Raw genomic sequence first — 26,686 nt, 5'->3', positions numbered from 1 at the left:
AGAGATAGAAACATCAATGATGAGAGCGAATCATGGACCGGCTGCCTCCTGCACACCCCACACTGGGGAGTGAGCCCATAATCTGGGCATGTGCCCTGACTGGGAATCGAACCGTGACCTCCTGGTTCATAGGTCGACACTCAACCACTGAGCCACACAAGAACACAGACTGAGCAAGAACACAGACATGTTAAAGGAAGAAGGAAGGATAGAAATATAACTTTGGTATACCAAGTTTATTTTGAATACTTACATTCACCTCTTTAGACTATAACCTTCTAGGTGCAATAACACATCTAACTTATCTGTATACCAAATTTCTTTGACATTCATCTGAAGAGACAGAGTATGCCCATTTCTAAAAGGCCGAATGTCCATTTCAAGATAAATTCTGAATCTGCTTGAGGTAGTAAGGTTGTTGGTAGTTGACAGCTTCTATCAAAGTTGAGGGACTTTGTGTGGCTCCCCTTGGACCAGAAGGGAAGCTGAAAACAGCAGTGTGTCCATCAAGCATTTCTGAGGCCCACTGTGCATAGTCCTGCACCAGTTGCTGCAGAGAGATTCTAAAGAAGTGTAAGGCCCCAGTTCTACCTGTCCCAAAGCTTCCATTCCCCCTTCTGGCAAGTGGACCCTTCCAGAAAACAATCTGTTAACAATCCCAAATAGCAAGTGATTGGATGGTGGCCCCCAAATGCTCTGGAAGCTCAGGAAGGAGAGCAATGGCTTGGAAAAACCAGGATGAAAACTGGGTTCTAAAGGCTGGAGGGAGACATGGTCATCTTAGCTGGGGCCAGAGAATGGGGACTTTTAGGGAGAAAGCAGCCTTGCATGTTCCTGGAGAGCGAGATGACCATTGGGTAGGAAGGCAGCAGAGGTTCCAGGGCCCCATGTTGGAGCTGAGTCTGTCAGACAGGAAAGAGCAGATATCTGCTTTTTAAGGGAACTGAAGCTCAAGATTGGGAGAATAGATTGTGGGCAAACCCCTTGGGTCTCTTTGAGTTTCTTGGCCAAGTGAGGCATGGACCAGGGCCCTGAGAAAATCTATCAGTGAGATTTACCTTAGAAGAATGTTGGAGAGAGAGCAAGTAAATGCCAGGCCAGGAAAAAAAAAAAAAAAAAAAAAAAAAGTAAATGCCAGGCCACTTCAATCCAACAAGTATTTGTTTAAGAAACAAATGTGAGAGAAACATCAATCAGCTGCCTCCTGTACCCATCCCTACCCGGGATTGAATCCTCAACCTGGGCATGTGCCCTGACTGGGAATTGAACTAGCAAGCAGCCTTTCGGTGCACCGGAAGATGCTCAACCAACTGAGCCACACTGACCAGAGAAGCCTCTACATCTTTTCCTTCTCTTTCAAGGGTTAATTTTCCTCTCTGTCTCCCTCTCCCTCTCCCTAATTGTTTTCTTCTGCTCCAACTCCACCCTGGTTATTTCTTTGGAAAAATACAATCTGATTTTGAGATAACCAGGTCTAAGGAGAAACTTAATTTTGCCCTATCTTTCTAGTAGAGAGAGAGAGACAGACAGACAGACATAGAATAGACATCTTTGGTTGCCTCCCATATGCACCCTAACTGGGAATCTAATCTGCAACCTTTTGGTGTACTGGATGACACTACAAAGAACTGAACCACACCAGTCAGGGTAAGCCTTTTGAAAGAAAGAGGCCAAGGAGAAACACTGCATCATTCCCCCACTCCCCGCAATTTAACTTAGCAACTTCTTGTGTTCTCTGTTTTAGAGGAAGAAAGGGAGTTCAGAAGGGCGTTTGTAGCATCAGGCTTCGACCTTCATGTACTATTGAGCAAATAGGCATCATTTGAGCCTCTCATTGTCTTTCTGTCTCAGACGCCCCACTGTCATTTTGACCATTTATTCTCAACCCCAATTAAGATTAGAGAGAAAGAAAAAAAGAAAAATAATTTAGAAAAAAGATAAAGAAAAAAAAACCCCAAAAGATTATAGAGAAAGAAGGCTTAAAATAGGAGGGGGCTCTGAGACATCTAGTCCAGTGGTTCTTAAGTTTTTAAGAATAGAACCTCAAAAAAAAAAAAAGAAATAAAAGAAAAGAATAGAACCTCCACCCCTTCACTTCCCCTTCAGTCTTTGCTGGGATTTGCCTGAACCTCTGAGGCCAGATAGTGTGAAAATGTCTGCTCTGTTTCACAGGTGAAGCAGCTGAGGCTCAGAGAAGGGAAGTAGAAAGTCACATAAGTAACTGTAGGGCTGCAGCTCAGGCCCCTGTCCGCGATTCCTGATGCCCTCTCACTGCACGGGCAGCAGCTCTCTCCTCAAGGCCATTCAGTCCCTCCCTAAAGAGTTTCTTCTCAAAGCTGGGTCTCCAGGGCTGGGCGTGAGCTCGGATTGCCTGGGTTCTGGCTCTGCTGCCACTAACCAGCTAGTGCCCTTCGGCATGAGTTCTTTAAATTTTTTTTAAAACGTTTTTATTGATTTCAGAGAGGAAGGGAGAGGGAGGGAGAGATAGAAACATCAATGATGAGAGAGAATCACTGACTGGCTGCCTCCTGCATGCCCCTACTGGGGTTCTAGCCCACAACCCGGGCATATGCCCTTGACCGGAATCAAACCCTGTACACTTCAGTCCGCAGGCCAATGCTCTATCCACTGAGCCAACCCGGCTAGGGTGAGTTCTTGCATTTGAGTTCAGCTGAGTTCCTGTGGGAGGGCAGAGTTTTAGTACTTCCCACACAGGGCTGTGAAGCACCTGACACCTGGTGAACCCTCAGTAACACTGGTTATTACTGCGATGACTGGAGTTTCTCCTCCTCACCCCCCTTCTTCCTGCCTGTTGTCTCTAATCAGTGCGGAGGTGATAAACTTTTTACTGCTCTCCCTCTTCCTGCTTCACCCCCCTCACTTACTCAGGACCAGCCTTGGGACTCTCCCTCTCATTTGTATGGCTTCCAAGGAGTCAGAGGAGAGCAGATAAGGACATAAAGCCGAACCATCAGATAACAGAACCTCAGGGGATGTAGGGACCACATCAGCCTACCAGCTCCTTCAGAACAGGGTCGTGTCTCAAGTTCCACACACAGGGGTGAGCTTTCACAGGTTTTTGTGGCTCCTACCCCTGTCCACATTAAGCTATTAAGCACCCCATTTTGGTTTAGGCCAGTGGTCAGCAAACTGCGGCTCTGTTGACTAATGAGTTTGTCGACCACTGACCTAGACTCTGGATTCCAATAATTACAGGCTGTTGTTGTTCCTTGTGATTAAGCCCCTATCCCAGTGGTCGGCAAACTCATTAGTCAATAGAGCCGCAGTTTGCCGACCACTGGTTTAGGCCCTTCCAGGCACCATGAGAACTTACCGTACATCTCACAATAAGGGCTTACCAGTCGACACAGAGAACAAGCATTGCTGTTTGTTCTCCGGTCTTCTGCCCGAGCACACCAGTGTCTGAGACTCACATTAGGGTTCTGGCATGGCCAGCCTGCTGGAACTAAGGGTGCTGCTCGGAGGCACAGAAGCCCTCCCCGAGGTCCAGCACTGGAACCGTGGTGCAGAGTGGACATCAAGGTGTCAAAGTGGGTGGGGGGCGGGGTGCGTATTGCACTTCCTCATACTTTAAGGAAACTAAAACCACCCAAGGTAAAGGGAAGACAAGTTGCCACCTGGCAACACCAGCCCTGAATAAATACAGGATGTGTGTGGGATTACCCGGCACAGGAGGAAGTCACCACAGGTGAGGAATGCAGGCCCACCTGGCCAGGTGGATTTGTAATCACCATGGCAGCGCTCTGCCCTGGAGCCAGCACCCAGGACTGGTCTCTCCAGTTCCATTTGTATATCCCCTGGCACCTCTGAGCTCGCTCAGCTGCCCAAGATATTTCTGGTTCTACCATGCCCCGCCCTTTCTTTAAACCCTTCAGTGTGTCCCTACTGCCCGCAGGCAAGGGTCTGCAGGGTCTGAAGCCCTGAGGTCAGCATCCAGGACCCTCTGCAGTCCAGCCCTGACCTGCCTCAGCCACCTCCTCCTCAGGCTCCATTCACCCCTTTGTGTCACAGCCATCCTGGATTCTCCATCTTCACCCAGACACACTCTGCTCCCACGGGTGCCTTTGCTTATGCTTTCCCCCCTGCCCTGCTTGCCTGCCTTCCCTCCCCTACCTGCTCTCTTTCTGGCCACCATTTGAGGTCCCTCCCATCCCCCCCACCCCCAAACTTATTAGCTCTGTGAAGCCCCAGGTGGGGCTGACCTCTCCCTCCCTGCTGCTCCCAGGCTACTTAGCAGATCCCTAGCGAGGGATGAAAGGTGATTGCTGTGAGGGATGAGGGGTGATTGCTGTGTGCACGATCACCCAGCTGGCAGCTCCTGGACACCCAGCCCCCAGTTCTGACCGCCTCTGTCTCCCTGACCACCCGGCTCCGTGTGCTCGGTCAGGGTTTGGAGCACGGAGCCGTTCCTCCCTGTGACTCCTGCCCTGCACTTCCACCCACTCTCAGGACCCCTTGCTCCCTGTTCTCCTGTGAGGACTGTGCCTGGAAGTGAAGCCTCCTTTCTCGGTCAGGCCAGGGCATGATCTTTGGGAGCCTGCACAGCCCCTCCCAGGCCTTTCCCCGGAGTTCTCTGCTCCCTGCTGACCAGAGCAGGCCTAGGACACAGCCCTTGGGAAAAATGGAGAGAATCCATTTTAACCCTGTGGTTGTTGATGATCATAAAACTTTATGGTCCTTTGGACTGAACATCTTTCATGGTCTCACTTTGGATTTTTACTCGATAACAACCCTCATTGTTTCTGCTGAGGGAAGGCTGGGAAGGTAAGTAGCTTGCTTGGGTCCCTGATGGCTGGGTGGTGGAGCTGGGGTTGGACAGAGATCGCATGAAGCCTAAGGAATGCCTCTCTTCCCCTCCCTGGGGAATAGCTCCACTCCCACTTGGTGATGCTGTGAATCCCACAGGTCATGAGGGGTGGGCCTTGCCTTGGGAGCAACAGCCTCAGAACCCTCTGTGAGGCTTGCACATGATCCTGCTCACAGGTAAATCCTGGCCAGAAAGGCTGAGGCGTGGGGGACGGTGGGGAAGGTGGGAGGGGAGGCCCAGCTTTTTCAGGCTTTGAAGTTTTTCCATCTGTGCACTGTTGTGAGACGGTTCCAGGCTGCTGGTCTGGGACCCAGTGTGGGCAGGTTTGGAGAGAGCCCGTTGTACCCTCAATGAGGGGAAGTACCTGTCACCGTTCCTCAGCGCTTATCTCTGTCCCTGGGCCGGGTAGTGGGTTCCTAAATGAGGCCCAGGTGAATCGGGTGAAGCAGACTCATGAGCCTGCCCCATTACTGAGGATGGCTGCCTGGGCCTGTGGCCCCCACTGGTTTGGTCTCTATCTTGACCATCTTTTACCATCCACCATCCCTGCCTTCCATTCCCTGCCCAAGTGGTCAGCCTCCAAATTGGTGTGGGTGGGAACGGGGCTCAGGAGTGGCGGGGTTGATCCCGTCCTGCAGCACCCCCTGCTTTGAGCTTCCTGAGGGCTGTGGGAGGACTGGGTGTGTCTGTGTCCCTCCACTCCCTGTGCACTGCCCCCGTGTGCAGGCATCCCCTTCGCTGTGTGTTTCCCCTCTCTGTCCATGGTTCACTCCGTTCCTCCTGGGGAATGTGTCACAGCACTCAGGTACTCACCCGGCTGGTGAATTGTCTCCTTGGACATTACCTTGGAAAACACCATTTTCTCTGCTCACCCTTAACTTCAGGGCCAGGAGTGGCCACTCATTAGTGATTTGCCTTTGCCCTGGTACAAGGGTGGTCAGAATGGGCTCCTTCCCTTTTGCAGCCGTGCCATTTGCCTTCCTTCCTTCCTTCTCTCCTTTGCTTCCACCTTTTCTCTTTCTTTCCTTCTAGTGGGGGCCTTTTCCCTTTCCTTGTCAATTCTGTTTGTAGCCAAGCCTGCTGATGGAGGAGCTTCTTCTGGGGTCTGCTTCTTACTCTCCACCTACCTCCTCTTCTGCTCCCTCCACCTCCTGGAGAGAGGAGCGCCGACCTAACCGCTGCTGTGACTGCTGCCGCTGCCACCGCCGCCGCCACTGCTGCCACCCCACCCTGGTAATGTGCACACCCCCAAGTCAAACCCAGAGCCCAGGCCCTACAATCGGGGAAGCTGTGTAACCTGCCGTGTGCCGGCCTCGGGCCCTGTGGGCTCCCGGGCAAGGCCGGGGGCTCTGGCGCCTTGCTTGGAAATGCCAGCCTGTTGTGCAGAGGTCTAAGAGACTTTGCCTTCCTGAAATTAAGCCACCATTGGGCTCACACTCTGTACGTATATACTTCTGTATCCTGCTTTTTCTTAATTCCATGTCATCACATCTCCCCATGTTATTTCATAGTCTTCATAATCATCACTTTCCATGCCTTCACAGTAGTGGAAGCATGCAGTTCTACCATAATTAACTTAGCCATTCTATATTAGCAGCATTTAGACCATTTCCACCTCCTCACTAGTGTGAATAATACTGTAATGAACATCTTGGGTCTAAAGCTTATTCTGAGTTTGTTTCTACGTTTCGGTTTCTCTAGGCTAGGTTTTCAGATACAGGATTATGGGTTCAAAAACAGTTTAAACTTTTTACAGTTCTTAAGATAAATGGCCAAATGGTTTTCTGAGAGAAGCCTTTATTTTCTGAAGTGTTTTTCTGCAGGGAGTCCGTGCCTCGGGCCTAGGGAGGGAGACATATCTTGCCGTGGCTCCTGTGGAGCTGGGGTTCAAAAATTCTCTGTGTCCACCTCATTAAGAATCACCACTTTCAATTGGGGAGTTGGGGCACAAATCCTTCCTGGACTTGCAAAACGTGACCCTTGTTTAAAACCATCAAAGGCTTCCTGTGGCCTAAATCAAAGATAACGCCTGAGTATTTTAGCAGAGTACCCAGCTTCCCCTCATGATTCTCCATCTCATGATTTGTCCACCTCCACCTTCATATCTTATTCTGGCTTCCACATTGTGTACTTCTTGCAGTTCCTTAAATGCTCTCTTTTCCCCACAGCCTTTACAAATGCTGCTCTCTCTCCTAGGACTACTAAACGTGGCTACCTTCTTTGAAGCTTTCTCCAGTCCCCTAGGACTAGGTTAGTGTCCTCACCTCCATTCCATCTGTGCTTGGCTCTGTGACTCCCCTTCCCTCCCCCCCTCTCCCCTTCCCCAGTAGCTGTGCACCACAAAGCGCTCATCGCTCAGCACCCATGGCAATTGCCTGTTTATCTTGCAACACCTCAAAAGCGGGGCCTGTTTATTTTCCTTTTTTGTGTCCCTGCTGTTAAACATGACGTAGACACTCAACGAATGGCAAGAATGAATATATCAAACACGAAACACAGGACCCTCTGGCCCTCTTCTGTCTCTGGGGCTGGCTTGCTCTTTCCTTTTCTTGGTAACTGCTTTATTGAGATGTAAGCACATACCATAACATTCACCTATTTAAAGTCTATAACTCAGTAGCTTTTAGTATATTTATCTGAACCATAAAATCAAGTTTAGAGTATTTTTATTGAGCCAAAAAGAAACACCTCTTAGCTACAAATCCCTCCATTCCCCACCGCCCTAGGCAACCACTCATCTTTCTGTGTCTGTGGATTTGCCTGTTCTGGACGTTTCATATAAATGGAATCATAATAAATATGTGATCCTTTGTGACTGACTTCTTTCACCTGGTATGTTTTTAAGGTTCATCCATGTTGTAGCATGTATCTGTACTTCATTCCTTTTTATGGCTGAATAACATTCCATTGTATGGATGTGCCACTTTTGTTTATCCATTCATCTGTTGATGGGAATTTGTATTATTTCCACTTTTTAGCGATTGTGAATAATGCTGCTATGAACACTGTGTAAAAGTTTGTGTGTGGACATATGTTTTCATTTCTCTTGGGTCTATACCTAGGAGTGGGATTGCTAGATCACATGGTATTTCTTGGTTTATCTAATTGAGGAACTGCCAGACGGCTTTCCATAGCGGCTGCACCATTTTACATTCCTACCAGCAGTGTCGGAGGATTCCATTTTCAGTGGACACACTATTTGCTATTTCTTTAGTGTAAATGAAGGCTCTAGAAAAAGGTTTTAATAGCCCTGGAGAGCTATCTGATACTTCTTAAGACATTCCTCCCTGCCGCCCAGATCTGCCAGAAGGGGCACTGGGTTTCCACTTGATGTATCTGAAGGTAGCTTCTTTCTTCTTTCCTCTCCTCTGAGGAGCGTGGCCTTTAGGCCTGTGCCAGGCCTCCCACCTCGGGTCTCCTCACTCTCGCCCACGCCAGCATGCCTAACCAAGCTCAGGTTCCTGTTCTCTCTGTTCTGGCCATTGGTTCCGTTTGACCAACCTTCCACCCACTATCAGGATTGTATGCCCAGTGATAAAAGTCTTCTCTGTGAACTTCGGTCAGGGGGACTGCCGTCCTGTCCAACTGTGGAAATGCCATATAGTTTTTGACCTTTCTTCTTTCCTCTTGTCCTCTCCCTCTGTTAAGAGGAGCCAGTTGCCCTAGAACAGTGGTCGGCAAACTGTGGCTCGCGAGCCACGGTTTGCCGCTCTGTTGACTAATGAGTTTGCCGACCACTGGACTAGACTAAATGTTACCGTGTAGTTGGAAGCTGTGAGGATTAGGCAATTGTGGCATATTTTGTGCAAAGAGGTAAAGGGTAGTATATGACAGTGGTCGGCAAACTCATTAGTCAACAGAGCGGCAAACTGTGGCTCGCAAGCCGCATGTGGCTCGCGAGCCGCGGTTTGCCGACCACTGCCCTAGAAGGAAGGGATAAGTATAGCTCTTTAAAAAAAAAAAAAATGTTACTGTTGATAGTATTAGGGATAATTACAACTCTTATCTACCGATGTAAAGAAGCCTGCACATTAGCCCGGCTGGTGTTGCTCAGTGGTTGAGCGTTGACCCATGAACTAAGAGGTCACTGGTTTGATGTCCAGTCAGGGCACATGCCTGGGTTCTGGGTTTGATCCCCAGTAAAGGGTGTGCCGGAGGCAGCCAATCGATTATGATTCTCTGTCATCATTGATGTTTCTGTCTCCCTATCCCTCCCTCTAAAAAAGAAAAAATATTTTTAAAAAAGAAGAAGAAACAGCCTGCACTTTGAAGAGCCCTGTCTTTCAGAAGGACACCTGCAGCCCGTGCGCCGGCTCCTCTTCACCGAGGGGGCTTCCAGGCATTTCCCAGTCTCTAAAGGCCTCTCTTTCTTTCCTCTGCTGCTACAAACACTCGAATTCTGTGAGTCGCAGGTTAACTCACTTGAGGCTTAATCCTTTGAAGAAATTACCCCTCCAGAGAAGCAGGATTTGGGATGAACTGAAAGTTGATTGGAAAGGACACACACAAACACGAGAGGAGTTTTCTCCAGGTGGATCTCTGGGAGACATTTTTAAAAATATGTATATTTTTATTGATTTCAGAGAGGAAGGGAGGGAGAAATAGAAACACCAGTGATGAGAGAGAATCATTGATGGGCTGCCTCCTGCACACCCCCTACTGGGGATTGAGCCTGCAACCCTAGGGTGTGCCCTTGACTGGAATCGAACCCGGGACCCTTTAGTCCGAAGGCCGAAGCTCTGTTCGCTGAGCCAAACCAGCTAGGGCAACATTTTGAAAGGTCTGACTATTCCAGGTGAGTGGGAAAACCTCTGCTCTAATGATAGTATCCGACATTTGTTGCCAGGCAATTTGCAAAGGCCTTTAATGTGCTGTCTCATTGAATACAACCCACCTGTTGTCATCTCCGTGACCAAGTGAGGAAATTGAGGCCCAGATGCCCATAGCTAATAAGTGAAGAAGATGGCATTTCTGGGGTAAAAATGCATGTCTGTCACAACATTTTGGCTTTGCCAAACTGATAAATGTTTACTTGAGTGAATGAAGTAGCCGGTGCACTGAGTAAATGTGCCCTGTGAGGAGGGGCAGGAATGAAGGCAGGTGCCTTCCTACTTCCCGCAGAGGAATGGGCACCTGCAGTTAGTAGTGGGGGTTGGTGGCCTTGCCAGGGCCCGTCTTTCTTAACAAGAAAGTTACCCATGTTATTACAGCATTTCACCCGAAGAAGCCTGGAACTGACATTTCTGTAATCCCCGGGGAGGAAGAGGAAGACACATACTTTCCTCCTCTGTCCCTCTGCTGCTCTGGTGTTCCTGGGGCTCACGCTTGAAAAAATACCCTGCTATTCCCCTCCCCCAGGATCACTCAGGTGAGGCCCGGCTGGGAAGAAGGATGGGAGAAGCGACCTGTAGTTCAGGTTATTTTGGAAAACTGCCTGAGTAGTCTTCAGTGTGGACCACACACTGGAGCGCCTTCTTCAGGGGAAGGAACTATTGCATCACAGGTTGGCCAAGGGCAGAACCAGGTCTTCTTGTTTTCTTGTTAGGGTTCTCCTCCATTATGCTGGGAACTTGGCTCCAGAGGGCCTTGTTTGTTGCTCCAAATTACCAGTTTCTGGGAGAGGGAAAATACTTAGTTGGCGTCTCATTTAAGCATCTGCTTAGATCAAACAGTAGTGACCAGGAGGCCAGATCCTGTGGTTCAGACATGACTACCAGGAGCACACACACCCCCCCCCCCCCCCCCCCCCCGCTTCTTACAGGAGAGTGTAGCAAGAGAAGGGAGCATTGGGCAGCCCCCCCTGTGGGTCTGCTGCACAGGTGTGAAAAGGCTTTGTTGAAACACTGCCCTTTCACTGGTTGGGAAAAGTGCTCAATGGGGATGAATTGTGTTTGAAAATATTCAGTGAACTCTTCTAGGGTCTTCATGGAGCTAGAGGAGCAAGATGGAAAGCACCAGATGCGGGCCCCTCTCCCCATCACCAGAAGGTAGAAGGTGTGGGAGGAATGCGGTAGATCTAGGTCAGAATGAAAGTGGTTACAAGATTGTCGAGATGATTAAGTGACAGGGCATGCAGGTAAAACACTTACCCTTTGCCTGGTATACCGTATCCGCCCCGCCCTCCCCCCTCCATGAATGTTAGCAATGTATTGTTCTAGTAATAATTATTACAACAGCTTCGTAGTTTTCCCATGCAGTTTCTCAACTCTGAACTTCTTTTTGCCTCATGGCTTATACAGAATTAACGGAAGGCATGACTTTCAGGGGTCCTCAGACTTTTTAAACGGGGCCAGTTCACTGTCCCTCAGACCGTTGGAGGGCCGGACTATAGTTTAAAAAAAAAAACTATGAACAAATTCCTATGCGCACTGTGGGCCCGGGACGAGTCGGCTGCTAAGCAGGACAGGTAGCGGCACCCGGCGTGCCGGATAAATGTCCTTGGCGGGCCGCACGAGGCCCGCGGGCCGTAGTTTGAGGGCCCCTGGAGGTGGTGGGACAGTCGGAGAAACAGTGTGTGCCATTCGTCGGTCACAGCTTTCTCTTTTCACCGAGTGTGGTTAGAAAGCTTTGTCATGGGCTGAAGAAAGGAGCTCTTGTGGAAGATGTTTCCTTAATTGAGATAGTATTCTCGTGGGTGCTTTGTCTGACTTCCTGGTACTTACTTTTCTTAAGTGGTTGGTTTCCCTGAGGCTGGGCGGCTGTGGTGAGGTCTGCCCGCTCTGCACTCACAGGTCGCCTCCTGGCACACATTTCCAAGTCCTCTTGGGAGCCTGGAGAGAGGGTTGGGCATCCCACTTCTGAGACTGTGTACCCACTGCAGGCCCTTATGGGATACATTTTTCCCCAAAGCAGAGGCCCTGATCTTGTTTATCCCAAGAGATAGGGAAAGAGCATAAAGTGAGGGTTCCAGGGTGTTCGGCTCCAGTCCCAGGGGTGTCATTTGTGTGGCCTTAGTTTCTTCAAGGTGTGATGGGGAGGGTTCCGGTCAGGATGAGAACATGTGCCTGGAGGGCTTGTGAACTGCTAAATGTAAGGGTGGCAGTGTCGATGCTGTTCCTGTCCTTACTAACCCAGGGCCATGGGCGTTGGTAAGAGCAGAGACCCATGCTGGTGACGCTAAGGCGGCCCTTTGGTTGGAGCTTCCCAGCAAGGAATGCTCTGACATTGTATGTTGAAACCCACCCATAGGTCTACTCATCCATTCATCCACCCACCCACCTATCATCCATCCAGCCAGCCAGCAGTTATTTACTGAGCTCTTATTTTTTTTTCAAATGGTTAGGTTGCTTTTGTTATTCTTTTTTTTTTAAATATATTTTTATTGATTTCAGAGAGGAAGGGAAAGGGAGATATAGAAACATCAATGATGAGAGAGAATCACCGATCGGCTGCCTCCTGCACGCCCCCCACTGGGGATCGAGCCCACAACCCGGGCACGTGCCCTTGACCGGAATTGAACCCGGGACCCTTCAGTTCACAGTTGAGCTCTTATTATATATGCCAACCAGTGTTCAAGGCACTGGTGAATAAATAGTAAACAGTTCCAGCCTTCATTGAGCATGCTTTCCAGTGGCGGGGCTGGGGGGGGGGGAGGGGGTTGAAATAAACAAGATAAATAAATAAAATATGAAGTACATTTTCATGAACAGACTTGGTGCTTTGAGACCCAGTGGTTGGCATCCTGAAGCAGGCGTTGTCTTCTCTCTCATACACCCTGTTTCTGTTGTGTGTACCACACTGCTTCCCAGCAGACATTCCGAGCACCATGAGGGCAGAGATTGGGTTGGGTTTGCCATATTTCTCTGTGCCTAGTTTAGTGACAGACACCTGGTAGGCACGCAATGTGGTTATCAATCACAGTCAACCATATAAAGAGGGTAGAAGTAAAAAGTCTCACAGGAACCCATTTCCTGAATGTCTTTTCTGGAATTAATCTACATGTAGTATATAAATAAGTGACGTATGTTTAAATGCCTCTTCACTTAACAATAGTGTTTTGAAGATCATTTCCTTTTAAGAGAGTTCATATTTTTTAAAATAACTGTATCCCATTAAATGGATGTACCATCATTTATTTAACCAGTTCCCTAGTGATTCTTATGTCATTGTTTGCAATCTTTTTTAAAAAAATATATTTTTATTGATTTCAGAGAGGAAAGGAGAGGGAAGAGAGAGATAGAAACATCAATGATGAGAGAGAATCATTGATCAGCTGCCTCCTTCACACCCTCTACTGGGGATCGAGCCCGAAACCTGGGCATGTGCCCTTGACCAGAATCCAACCCAAGGACCCTTCAGTCCGAAGGCCGACACTCTATCCACTGAGCCAAACCGGCTAGGGCTGTTTGCCATCTTCTGCTGTGATGAACACTCCATGGGGAATAATGTCCATATGTCATTTGCACATTTGCAAGTCCTGCAGGATAATTCTGAAAAGTGGGAATACTGACTCAGGACATACCACATGGTATTAATTCACAAATGAGGGCAGAAAATGAGGCCCAGGAGTAGATTAATGACCACATGTAGTGGGCAAGTCACTAATCCCTGTGTTCTGCTCAAAGTCCTTGCGGCATCTGATATCACTCCTTTTGTTTCTGCACTAGGCTGGAGACTCCACATTCAATCGTGCTAAGCTCCTCAACGTTGGCTTTCAAGAGGCCTTGAAGGACTATGACTACAACTGCTTCGTGTTCAGCGACGTGGACCTCATCCCAATGGATGACCGGAACACCTACAGGTGTTTTTCCCAGCCCCGGCACATTTCTGTGGCAATGGATAAGTTTGGATTTAGGTAAGAGCTGTTCACCAGAGTCTATAGGAAACACGTTCCTCTCTGATATGACAACTAGGAGATGCAGTTTCTGCACCCAGGAGAGCGTCTATGCCAGGGGTGGGCAAACTTTTTGACTCAAGGGCCACAATGGGTTCTTAAACTGGACCGGAGGGCCGGAACAAAAGCATGGATGGAGTGTTTGTGTGAACTAATATAAATTCAAAGTAAAGGAGCGGAGGGGAGAGCAAGAGAACCAGATAGAACAGCTGTATCCGGCCCGCGGGCCGTAGTTTGCCCATGGCTGGTATGCTCTGGGGAAGAATGTCTCCTCTGAGTAATAATTCTTTCCATCCTCCCTTGCTGAGGGCATGAGGTCTGTGAGATAAATATAGGGTTGTTGTAAAGTCCTTCCCCCAGATCAAAGGTATTCAGGCCCTAAACTTGCTGTCTTGAGGGGAGGGATTTAGCTGTAAAAGTCACTCTGTGCCCCCCATCTTCCCTCCCAACCTCCCTGTTTGTGTGTCGTCTTTTTGAGATACACGGGCTTATACCCTGACCCCTCTTTAATTCCGCCCTTGAAGTATGGTGGGGATCACCTAGTTCTTTTCCATAGCACCATGTCTATTTTCCCAGAACCTCTTAGGCTTAGGGGATGGCGCAGGAGGTAAGAGAAAGCAGCAGAGACAGCAAAACTAGATCCTGTCAGCTCAGCTGGTACTTCCCCTAGAAGTGGCTAAGAGTCCATTTCTATAAAAACACTCATTATCAAAAAACATTATTGGCATGGCCACTTTGGGTTCAAACCCTTACATTGCAAGTGCAGACTGTACTGTGAGGAAAGCAAAAGGTGTCTGGCTGACTTGGCACCTCAGTGATGGTAGCTTATTACACATAGATGACCTTAGATTCATTAAAGCAGGTCCCGAGGGAGCTTGCTTGTGGATACTTGCGGTCAGAATTCAGAATTCCTAAATGGATTCGAAAATGATAATTGCTTTTTTTTTTAGGTTTTGTTTTTCTTGGGTTCTATATGGATTGGCTGACTTTTCTCTTGAAATCTGAGTTAGCGTTTTTCTTAATTTGTGTGATAAGTTTTGGTTTCTCTAGATTCCAGTAAGAGCCTGAGTGTGGTTTGGAACTGCACACAGGGCCGAGAAAAAAAAACCCACCGCCTTTAAAGGAACCCCAGAAGGCCTTTGCATGGCCTCTGGACATGTCCTCATTCTGATTCTTAACATTTCTCATCCGTGCTTCCTCTGTATTCCTCAGGAGGCCACAATTCATAACCATTGAAACATTGAAATACAAAAAGGTTTGGAGGAATGAGAGCCCAGATGCCCTGCTGCTTGAAAATGTGTCAAAATAGATTCACCATTATGCATACAGCTAAGTCAGGATATGGTAGAAATTTCGAAGAAAATTTTCAGGAATGCTATCTTTTTTTAAGTCAGAAAATTTACCCATTTTATTGATGCATCACAATTGCTCTATATTTTACCCTGTTATGTAGAAAATACTGAAAATACAAGCTACTTTGTAAAACCAAAGACAACCATAGAGTCCAAAGATAAACTATGTTTTACACAATGAACCCTCCTCCACCCCTCACCCGACGTTATTGGTAAATTTTAAATATCTATTTATTTTGTGAAAATGGTTTTTTTACATACTCCCTAAGTACATCTGCATTATAAACAGGCATTCTCAGAAACTGTTTCTGGAGGCTTGTTGTAAAAGGAAGCGCACAACCAGAAAAGGGAGAAAGCAGAAAAAGTTTAAACCACACACAATAACGAGCATATAAAGTACATTTAATAAAGTTGGAATTCCGTTGCAATATCAAGGAATCAAAGTGGACATACTAACATTATATATACTGTACATATAATGTACTGCTACATGTAGTGAGATTATTTCTTCAAGCCGAATCAAAACCACACATTAAATAAGTTTAGCAACTATTCTGATGATGAATGCTGCACCATTCATCAGTTAAAAACAAAATCAAAATAGGAAGCAGGCTTGAGCCATTCCTGTCATTGAGAAGCAATTTTTATTTCCTAACTGAAAACAAACCATCCTGAGCAGTGGGTGTTTGCATAATAACGATGACTAAAACACACATCACTGTGCTTGCCTGACTGAGGGCAGTCAAACTTAGCTCCTCTCCTGGGGGATGATGGATGGCAGAAATGCTATTTTTTTTTTTTTTAAGATTTTTTTAGAGGGAGAGAGCGAGAAACATCGATGGGCTGCCTCCTTCATGCCCCCTATTGGGGATTGAACCCACAACCCAGATATGCACCCTGCGAGACTTTGGTGCGTGTGATGATGCTCAACCCACTGAGCACACGGGCCAGGACCACAAATGCTGTCTTGACTATTAGAATCAGTCAGTTTTCAAGCCAGTAAACCTTTAGAGGAATGAAAGCTGGCCTGGTGGATGGGATGGGCACATGGCAGCGTGGGCACAGAGAGGCCCTGGAACAACCTCAGATTCCAGGACTTCCTGGATGAGGATTTCCCGTGCAGGAGCAGATTCCTGATTTTCTAGATCACCACAGAAGTGACACAATATTTTTAGAAACAAGATTCTATTTTTTGACACCTGTGTCTTCTCTAAGATAATCTGAGTGAGTCTACTATAAAAACAAAACAAAGAAAGCCCTCATAAATCTCCAGTTAAAAAGTTCCAGAGAATAGCAATAACTTCAGGAGTGTTTATTTTGAGCAAGTTTTATTTCGAGAAAGTCAAAACTTACTAACCACTGGTCCTCTGTGTGTGTGTGTGTGTGTTTTCTTTTTTCCCCCCCCAGCTTACCTTATGTTCAGTTTTTTGGAGGTGTGTCTGCCCTAAGTAAACAACAGTTTCTCACCATCAATGGATTTCCTAATAATTATTGGGGCTGGGGAGGTGAAGATGATGACATTTTCAACAGGTAATGGTCACAACTTAGATCTCCTTCTTCTTTGTCTCTCTTCACTTCTAGTTTTTCAATCAATGCTTGATTATTCTGCAAGGCTTTGACTCTCAGGAAGGATGCAGTCCCCACTCAGCCCAGGGTCTTACACGTGCCCAGCTATAGACACTGTACATGCTGAAGATGTCTTTAGGAAAATTAGCTACTGCTATTTAAAGAAAATTTTTTAAATTTATTGATTTTTAGAGGGGGGGGCAGAAAGAAACATTGATTTATTGTTCCACTTATTTATACATTCATTGGTTGTTTCTTGTATGTGCCCTGACTGGGGATCAAACCCACAACCTTGGCGTATAGGGATGCTACTCTAACCAGCTGGGCTACCCAGCCAGGGCAGCTTCTGTGATTTTTGCATTAGCCTTGGAAAATGTAAAATGAGAACCAAGTGAGGGAGTGTACTTTGATGCATACCACGTGCCATTTTGTCCTGAAGGAGTAAACATGTGTCCTTCAGCCCTAGCTGGTTTGGCTCAGTGGATAGAGCATGGACTGTGGACTGAAGGGTCCCAGGTTTGGTTCCCGTCAAGGGCACATGCCCAGGTTGCAAGCTCAATCCCCATTAGGGGGCATGCAGGAGGCAACTGATCAATGATTCTCTCATCACTGATGTTTCTCTCTCTCCCTTCCCCTTCCTCTCTGAAATCAATAATAATATATTAACAAACAAACAAAACAAAACAAAAAAAACAGCACACGTGTCCTTCATAAAAATTCAGCATCTCATTGTGGTCCTGTTTGAGTATGAAACAAGTTTCTTTGGACAGGATCCCAAGTTCTTCACAGAATCTTGGTACTGTTTTATTTATTTAACTTTTTGGACATACACAAAAGAGGACAGAGTAGTATGATGGTTGCTGTGTACCCACTGGCCCCAGCAGCCATCATTTCACAGCCAGCCCCCAAAACCCACACCCTTGGACTCCCTGGGAGTTGGTAGACCTTTATCATGTAGCTTGTCATTGCAGGTGGTATAAAATCACCTGCCAGTAGCATTTGAAACCACATTCTGCCCAGTTCTCCCTGGCAATGGAGCCTTCAACCCTGCCAGCTGCGGATTAAAAGCACCTACTCCCTCTGGGAGCCAGTCTGAACTCAGCCAGTCTGAGTTTGATGTCAGAATACACCCTGGTGCCTTCCTGGATTGCAGAACACTAATTTGATCAGTTAACCGAAGGTGTCTGTCAGAGCAGCACCCAAGTCATTCAAGGTTAACTTTCTGTGAGAACTTGGCATAGGCCCAAGTCTTTAATACAGGCCTTGAAGAACACTTGAGTTTTCAAGTATGCAGCTCAAGTGTCCGCTGCATGATTGCCAGGTGGGCCCAATCGGGAAGACACTGAAGACATGGACATGGAGTCCAGACAGAAACAAACTTGCTCCCACAGTACCACAGCTGGGCAGACACTGGGCTGATGTGACAGCAGAGACCTGAGTGGTCAAAAAGGTTGGGGGACGTGGGGCCCGGAGCACACAGTACCAACATCCTAGGCTGGAGGGACTAGAAGGGTGAGTGGTTTGTGGAGCAGCTTTCTTGGAAAATAAAGGACCTAACTCTTACTATACACCTACTCACTGTGTGCCAGGTCCTGGGGGCAAGGCCAGCAACCTTTAAAGTCATCCAGGAGCACTGCCTCTTTTTTTTTTTTTTTTTTTTTTTAATATATTTTATTGATTTTTTTACAGAGAGGAAGGGAGAGGGATAGAGAGCTAGAAACATTGATGAGAGAGAAACATCGATCAGCTGCCTCCTGCATACCCCCTACTGGGGATGTGCCCGCAACCAAGGTACATGCCCTTGACCGGAATCGAACCTGGGACCCTTCAGTCCGCAGGCCGACGCTCTATCCACTGAGCCAAACTGGTTTCGGCAGGAGCACTGCCTCTTAACTTCTCTATTCCTGCTTTGGTCTTGGTCCTCATTCCTTTCTCCTAGCACAGTGGTCAGCAAACTCATTAGTCAACAGAGCCAAATAACAGTACAACGATTGAAATTTCTTTTGAGAGCCAAATTTTTTAAACTTAAACTATATAGGTAGGTACATTGTTATTAACTTAATTAGGGTACTCCTTCAATCGCACTGTACGCGTGCGGCCGCACGTGGTATTTTGTGGAAGAGCCACACTCAAGGGGCCAAAGAGCTGCATGTGGCTCGTGAGCCGCAGTTTGCCTACCACTGCCCTAGACCTACACACAGAACCTTCCACTCGGTTCTGGCTGCCCCTAGTCTTATTCCCTACTCCCCCTTTTTATACTGCTTATCAGAGAGATGTCCCCTTGGCTAAAAACCTTTGGGAAACACTGTGTTACATCCTTTTCTGACACTGGCATGGTTCACTGGGTTGCTTGAAGCTTTGAGAAGGCCTCCATGATTTAGCCTTTGCCCATCTCTCCAGCCTCATCTCCAGCCACTTCCAACCCCAGATCCTTTCACCAGTCCCCGAGGCTTGTGTTGCTCCTGAGGGCCCCATGTTTGGTCTCCCTGCCTGCCTTTGCCTGTGCTTTCCTGGCCGCCCAAAGGGCTCTGGCTGATGCCATTCATCTTCATGACTTGGCTCTGCCTACTGTTGCTCTATGATGATGATTTGTCCCTTTGCTCTTTGCAGATTAGTTTTTAAAGGTATGTCTATATCTCGCCCAAATGCTGTGGTTGGGAAGTGTCGGATGATTCGCCACTCGAGAGACAAGAAAAATGAACCCAATCCTCAGAGGTGTGTTCTATGTTTGTTTATATTCCTTCTTCCCTCTCTAGGATGGGGCAGAAATAAGGCTCTGGGGAGGGCTCAGTCCAAAGGGGGAAAGCAACAAAGTGCAAACGTTTAATGCTTTTTTTCTTAAGATTTTTGTTTTGACACCAACCTCTTGCTCTTTTTTGTCCTTGTAGGTTTGACCGAATTGCACACACAAAGGAGACAATGCTGTCTGATGGTTTGAACACACTGACTTATAAGGTGTTGGACATAGAGAGAAACCCGTTATATACCAAAATCACAGTGGATGTCGGGACACCGAGCTAGCATTTTGCTACCCTGATAAAGAGACCTGAAAATGGCCAGGGACCTCTGCTGTATCCCTGCCAACGTGCTGGGCTGGTCCCTCGTTCTTACCAATCAGCGTGATGGCCCCCTCCGCTCATCATTTACATGCCTTTCTGGCTGACCAGAACAAGTGGGATATTTTGCCCCCAGCTTGACTCGGCATGTGACTTCTTAGCTCTACGTGGTGTTTGTATGTGTAGAAACTGTCAGCCTCTGGGGGTTCTCAGCATGTTCACAGTGTCACCCCAAAGAATCAGAGTGTATACAGCCCCAAATTTGGTAACTGTGGGACTCATTCCCAGTGGCAAACTGCAAATTTGTTGTGAAATAGGTAAGAATTTTGTTTTAAATCATGTATTCTTACTACTTTATGCAAAATTGGAGAGTGCTGCTGAAATTGGATTGGTGTGATATTTTTTGGTTGTCATATTTTAAGCAGAAAAACTTATAGGCATTCTCATTTTACGTCTCCCCCTCTTCTTTTAGTGCTATACAACTGTTCCAATCACTGTGTTATCTCTTCTTAGCAAAAGAATTTTAAAACGTGAGCCTCAGACCTTTTGCCCTGCTAATGTGTGAATTCCAAGGCAACTTTAGCCATCAGAGCAAAATCCTGGGGTGTTCTCACATTCAGTGGCCTTTCTCCACATTGCCTGATTTCTGAATGTAAAACTTTTTAAAAAGAGCAGATTGCAGTTTATATTTTAAAGACCAAATCAAATTCTGATTACTGATCTAGCTTGATTTTGTGTTGATCCAGATTTTCATGGCTGACTAGTGTTCAAACATGGCAATTGATTTTTCTGAGTATGCTATGTAAACTTGAATTTCCTATGTATTTTAATGTGGTGTTTTACATGTGAGGAAGGGACTGAGCATTTTTAAGGGGTGGGGCAGGGGGCGATGCTATATGCTGTAGTGGCCATGAGCAGGCCTCTGATTTAGCTGGCCGGCCAGGTTTTGTGAAGAGCAAAATCACCTTTGGGTCCTTTGACGAGGCAAGGCCCCCCCGGACCTCTGCAGGAAGGCAGAATCCTTGGCCTGCCAGGCAGTGCTCCCACCTCTTTGCCCTCCCCAGGTGGGCAGGGCAGAGGGAACCTCTACCACCTCCTTGGACTGACACCCAAGACCTCCCACCAGGGCCCTCGGCTGTGGGGTTGTAAATGACCGCAGTCAGAACTGTTTACTGGCCCTTAGCCTGGGGAGGTGGGGAGAACCTCGGTTCTGGCCCCCTCGGACCCAGGGGCTCCCTCCCTCCGGTTTGGCCCCACACTGCCTGTCCCACCTTGCAGGACCGGTTCTCCTTCTTCCTCCCCGCTTCTGCCCTCCCCTTTTTTGTTCCTTTGCTTTTTGCCTGTTCCCTAAAACTTGCCTGTGGCACTCAGGGTCAAATACACTATTCATTCTCCAGCATGAATGTGCCTTTTAATTAGAAACATAGAAATTCAGCTGAACCCACTCACACTCCCCCACGACCACTCTGGTGCCTAAAGCCTCCCTTTCCCCCCTCGGGTCTCTAGCAGGTGCTCCCCACTCCTGGGAGGCTGACCCACAGGGCAGTCTTCTCCAAACCTGCCTCTGCTGGGAGAGGCTTCGAAGCCTGGGGTGAGGTGCACGAGGCAGTTTCAACACTGGGCTCAGGGCCTGAGACTCGGCTGTTTAATCCCAGGCTTGACCTTTCAGCTGGTGGCCGCTCAGACCTCCTGGGAACCAGCCCTCTGTGTGGAGGCTGAGTTGGTGTCCAGCGCCAGTCTTACCTGTGCCTTTATTGTTTTGAGCATCTCAGATGCTAACTTGGTTCTTTTCCCAGAAGCCTTTGATTAAATTTTATGTTCCACTGCACAAGCTTTGGGGGTATGCAAAGAGTATTCCTTCTGTCAATCCCCTGCTCCTTAACAGAGATGTTAATAAAATTCAGAACTGCACTGAGAAGGAGTTTTGGGAAATGCAAAGAATGAAGGCCTCTCTTTCTGACCCCAGATCCTGACTTTTCCAAAGTGCCTTAAAAGAAAGGAGACAAATACCGTGGGAAGTAACTTCTTTGTTACTTACTGTACTCTTTAAAAAAAAAAAAAAAAAAAAAGTCTTTTTTTTTCTCCTTTTTTAAAAAAAAAATATTTTCTTCCATGTTACATTGGAATATTCAAGTATGTGGTTCATTCTCAGAACCAAGGGAATTTCTGCGTCACCTGTTCCTCCTTCGCTGACCTGCCGGTGCTCTCATGGGCGCCACCTGAGCCCAAGGTTAGGCCTGGAGGCCTGCCTGGTTCATAAGATGCTGTAGGTCCTGTTTCCTCCCTGGGGAGTTCAGGGCAAGAGGGTTCAGGGGCATTTCCTTTACCTGGAAGTTGTCACCATGAACTTGTCATGTTCTGTGCCTTTGTTTCTGTCCTTCCCATTGCTGGTGACCCTGTGAAGTGGCTTTGGAGAAGATCAGAGGGCAGAGGTGGCCCGGGAGGGTAAAGGAAATGCGGTCTGGCTCTCAGCCTGGGCAGGGTCTCTGCTGACCTCAGGGCTGGCCATGGGGTGTCCCACACAGCCAGGACAGAGCTGTCCTGTCCTGGAGAACTGTTATGCTGTGTGTTTTAATTTCCTATGTGTGCAAATGTATGTATTGACTATTGTGAGTGGGAGGGGGGAATGTCTGACTTTGATGTTCAAAACAGAACTGTATTTTTGCCTTTAAAATCCAGTAATATAACACGAATAAATGTCCCTATCTTTGTACCTGCTGGTGGTTTCTCTTCTGATTTAAGGTTTGGAGTCTGCCAGAGCTGGTGGGCAGTGGTGGGGCTACCTGCTGGGAGGATTTGAGGTCTGCCTTTTGTGCCTCCCTGGTTCAGGGTGTCATGGCTGGGGTCTTGGGTAGCAGCCTCCCCACACACTACCCAGGAAGCACACAGCTGGTTACACACACCTCCCTGGAATCAGCTGATAAGAAAAAAATTCCGAGATGTTCTAAATTAAGTTACAGCGGCCTGAGAGGGAGAGAGACAGAACTGTTAGTCTGTTAATGGCTGCAGGCCAGCTAATGAAAGACATCTCAGCCCTAGCCAGTTTGGCTCAGTGGATAGAACGTCGGCCTGTGGACCAAAGGGGCCTGGGTTTGATTCTAGTCAAGGGCATGTACCTTGGTTGCAGGCTCCGCCCCAGCCCGGGCCCTGGTCAGGGCTCTTTTTTTTTTTTTTTTTTTAATATATTTTATTGATTTTTTACAGTGAGGAAAGGAGAGGGATAGTTAGAAACATCGATGAGAGAGAAACATTGATCAGCTGCCTCCTGCACACTCCCTACTGGGTATGTGCCCGCAACCAAGGTACATGCCCTTAACTGGAATCAAACCTGGGACCTTTCAGTCTGCAGGCTGACACTCTATCCACTGAGCCAAACTGGTTAGAGCCCTGGTCAGCGCTCTTGCAGGAGGCAACCAATCGATGTGTTTCTCTCACATCGATGTTTCTCTCATTCTTTCCCTCTTTTCCACTCTCCCTAAAAATCAATGGAAAAATATGCTTGGGTGAGGATTAACAAAAATAAATAAATAAACACAATCTTTTTTAAAAAGCCTATATAATAAAACCCTAATATACAAATAGGCGAAACGACCGGTTGCTATAACGTGCACTGACCACCAGGGAGCAGACACTCAATGCAGGAGCTACCACCTGGTGGTCAGCATGCTCCCACAGGGGGAGCACCTTTCAGCCAGAAGCCTGAGTGCAGCGGCGGTGGAGGGAGCCTCTCCTGCCTCCTTGGCAGCGTTAAGGACCCCTCGGGGATGTCCGACTGCTGGCCTAAGGCGGCAGTCGGACATCCCCTGAGGGGTCCCATGTTGTGAGAGGGCACAGGTGGGGCAGAGCTCCCCCCACCCCCGCCGCCCCACTGCACGAATGTCGTGCACCAGGTCTCTAGTAAATAAATAAAAGGCATCTCACATTCCTGTTTTGCCTGTTGGAATTGTGGATTAATTTCCAGGTGGCTAGATCCACAGATTATTTTAGCCAGACACCTAACTCCAGGAGTCTCCATTTGTTTGCATGTGGACTTTCTGGACCTCTGCCCACAGCCACTCCACTGGTGCAGACATTTCTTTATTCGACTCTGTTGCCCCAGAGCTGGCCCTGCTTCACTTTCTCCCACCCCTTTGCCTGTAGTTCATGTAAATCCTTTCAGACTACTTCTTTCTTCCTTTTCCCCTGACTCGATGTATTAAACCGGTTGCAAAACTCTGGGATGACGGACATACCACTTTTTCTACCTGGCCATGCTGCTGGTGGTTTAGACTCCATGCCCCAAGACCAGTCTTTTGGTTAGCATTTTTGGCTCAATAAAACCTTATTTTTAAAAAAAGACTTCAATCATGGAAGTTAAATATAGCCATTTCCTCATCTGAACCTCATTTCCTTATCTGTATAATAGGAATAATAACATATAGATACATTTTGAGGCTTAAAAGATGTGAAGTATCTAAAACAAAGATGGACACCTGCAAATTTTGTTGACCACCTACTAGCTGCTAGGATACAATGGCAGAGGAGATTCGAGTTTAAAGTCTAATGGGAGGAAAGAGGGAGCACAGACGTTTTCAAAGAATCAAGTAAGCGAATGGAGCCTGGCCGGTGTGGCTCAGTGGTTGAGATCCACCTATGAACCAGGACGTCACAGTTTGATTCCTGGTTGGCACATGCCCAAGTTGCTGGCTTGATCCCAGTGTGGGGTATGCAGGAGGCAGCCAATCAATGATTCTTTCTCATCATTGATGTTTCTTCCTCTCTTAAATCCCTAAAAATATATGTTTAAAAATTAAAAATTAAAAAAAAACAACAACACATGACGAACACCTTACAGGTAGGTACTCATCACATAGTAGCTAGCACCACTTCAAAGTAGAATTTTCCCTAGCACTTCTCTGGCCACATCCCTGCTATTTTCAACAAATGCCAGAATAGTTCTGAGATAGTTGTCAGAGCCACTTAACAAGGTGTTCAGTGTCATTTGATCAATATGACCCCAAATAAGGCTCTTGTCAGCCTCAGGAAATTTAACTAAAGGGTCTTAGTTGTGACCCAAGGATGTGGGACAGGAAGTACCCAGCAGCAGCCTCTTATGTGCTGCTTGGATGGAATTGGCATCTGGGAGGAATAGGCCAGAGGGAAGCAGTGTGCAGGCGCGATTGCCCCTGCTGTCCGAGCTGAAGTAGCTCCAGGCCCTGTGAGGACAGAGCTGCAAAAGTGGGACCAGTGGGAAACGGGAACAGAAAGGGCAGCCCGTTGTAGCTCCCCTCTCCAGGCCATCTGGCTGTCTCTACCCATCCCTGTGCTTACCGGAAGGATCCCTGTGGCCCCAGGCCTGAGCAGAGGTGGCCTGGGGCTCAGATTTGTCCGAGCAGGAGACTCTGGTCCTTTGGACAAAGTGCTGCCTCACAGGACTTTGCAAGCTGTAAGGTCTGGATTCAATGGAGCACACTTCCCTCCCCTAAGATGCACTGTCCACACAGAAGCATATACACAAACATGCATAACACACCTGGTGTGCCTATGAGGGGCCAGAATGCCTCTTGCTAGTTCTGTGACCTTGAGCAGATGACTTCGTCTCTCTGTGCCTCAGTTTGTTCATCTGTGTAAAGGGTATAGCAATACCTATTTTCATAAAGTTATTGCAAACAACAAGCCAGTTAATACTTATAAAGCACTTAGAACATGCCTGACTCATACTAATCATTATGTGTTACAAATGTTTGTTGCTTTTTTAAATGCACATGAACACACCTGCTGACGTACATATAGGTTGCTGTACACACATTACCAACATACACACATGTCAGATATAGTGGAGCTCTTTATTCTTTCTCTTCTAGGGCACATGTCTGGGGCTTACCTATGTGGTGGTTGGGCAGGTCAACCTCAGGGTAAGTGACCATTTCTCTTCTGAAGACACCCAGGACCTTACCAGTGGTGTGTCCCCACCCCTTCCCCACCTCACCTAAGCAAAGATGTTTGGAATGACTGCCTTGAGGAGGGAGGGGTCTTGCACCCCCACTCACCCCCTGGGCCCCAAGGGGCCAGGAAAAGAGAAGGAAGAGGGTCAAGGACAGGTTCCTGGGGTTGGCCATTTCCTTGGGAAGTGGTCTGTCTCTAGTCTCCCACTTTACACGGGACCCAGACCAAGTAGAAGCCAGGTAGAGCCCAGTAGTTGTGAGTATGGATTTGGTGGGCATCAGGTCTCCCCCACCCCCACCCCACCCCACCCCACCCCGCCCACCCTCATATAGTAGCTCTTTTCCTTCTGAGAATGTGACCTGGATGCCAAATCAGTGACCCACAGATGTCCTTTGGAGGCAGGGCTGTGTGCCCAGGTAGGTGGGTGCCTATGAGGTATGTGAGTGAAACTCACCCCAGGCAGGTGACAGGGAAGCTGGGGAGGGTGGGGGAGAGATCAAGGAAATGAGAAGATGATCAAGTCCCCACCACAATCCCAGGCATCCATTGTCTTGTTTCTTCCAGGAGGTGCGAGTTCAGACTTCCCTTGGAACCAATTTCTTCTTAGAACTGGAACTTCTTACCCCATTAGAAAGGAAATGAAGTTTGTCTGGCCAAGCTAGTTGTGCCAGACAAGCCTCATTTCCTCCTGGCAGCGTCCCAGTCAGGGAACGTGGCTGCTGCTTTTGTCTAGGACTCTGGGACCTGTACCCAGGCTGTGAGGCAGAGGAACCTGCAGGGCATGGTTGCCATGGGAAGTTATAGGATCAATAGACCAGAAACCAGAGGAACGTGGCACTCCAAGGACATCTGCACTGGAGCAAGAAGTGCGCCAGGTCACCAGGCAGGGGCCCGGGAAGACAGCCAGGAAGAAGCCACACAGTGATCATAACTTTGGCTCTTCTGCCTTCCCACGCGCCATGTGAGTCTGGCTAGGCAAGTCGATTCCCCAGTCTGAGCCTCAGTTTGTTCTTCTGTTTTATGGCTTACTCTCAGAATCTATACCTGGTCTCCCCATAGCTTTGCCTAATAGAAAGTGCCCTGTTCTTAGTAAAAATAGCAAGATCTCCCCTGCCTGCACTCTCCC

General features: G+C 47.8%; 1 protein-coding gene across 1 annotated transcript in view; it reads left to right on the top strand.

Moving 5' to 3' along the window:
- B4GALT1 (beta-1,4-galactosyltransferase 1) overlaps positions 1-22,353 on the top strand; it is a 46,606-nt gene extending 24,253 nt beyond the window's left edge. Inside the window, exons 3-6 of the mRNA XM_080668077.1 lie at positions 13,435-13,622; positions 16,421-16,543; positions 19,190-19,294; positions 19,468-22,353. Of these exons, the coding sequence (XP_080524203.1) occupies positions 13,435-13,622; positions 16,421-16,543; positions 19,190-19,294; positions 19,468-19,600 (549 nt within the window). The 3' untranslated portion in view covers positions 19,601-22,353. The remainder of the gene's footprint in view (positions 1-13,434; positions 13,623-16,420; positions 16,544-19,189; positions 19,295-19,467) is intronic.
- Positions 22,354-26,686: the final 4,333 nt, after the last annotated feature.

This window comes from Plecotus auritus (genome assembly GCF_963455305.1).
Source record: "Plecotus auritus genome assembly, chromosome: 5".
NCBI lineage: Eukaryota > Metazoa > Chordata > Mammalia > Chiroptera > Vespertilionidae > Plecotus > Plecotus auritus.
The sequence above is the reverse complement of the archived record's forward strand: the minus strand, read 5'-3'. Positions and strand labels throughout refer to the sequence as shown.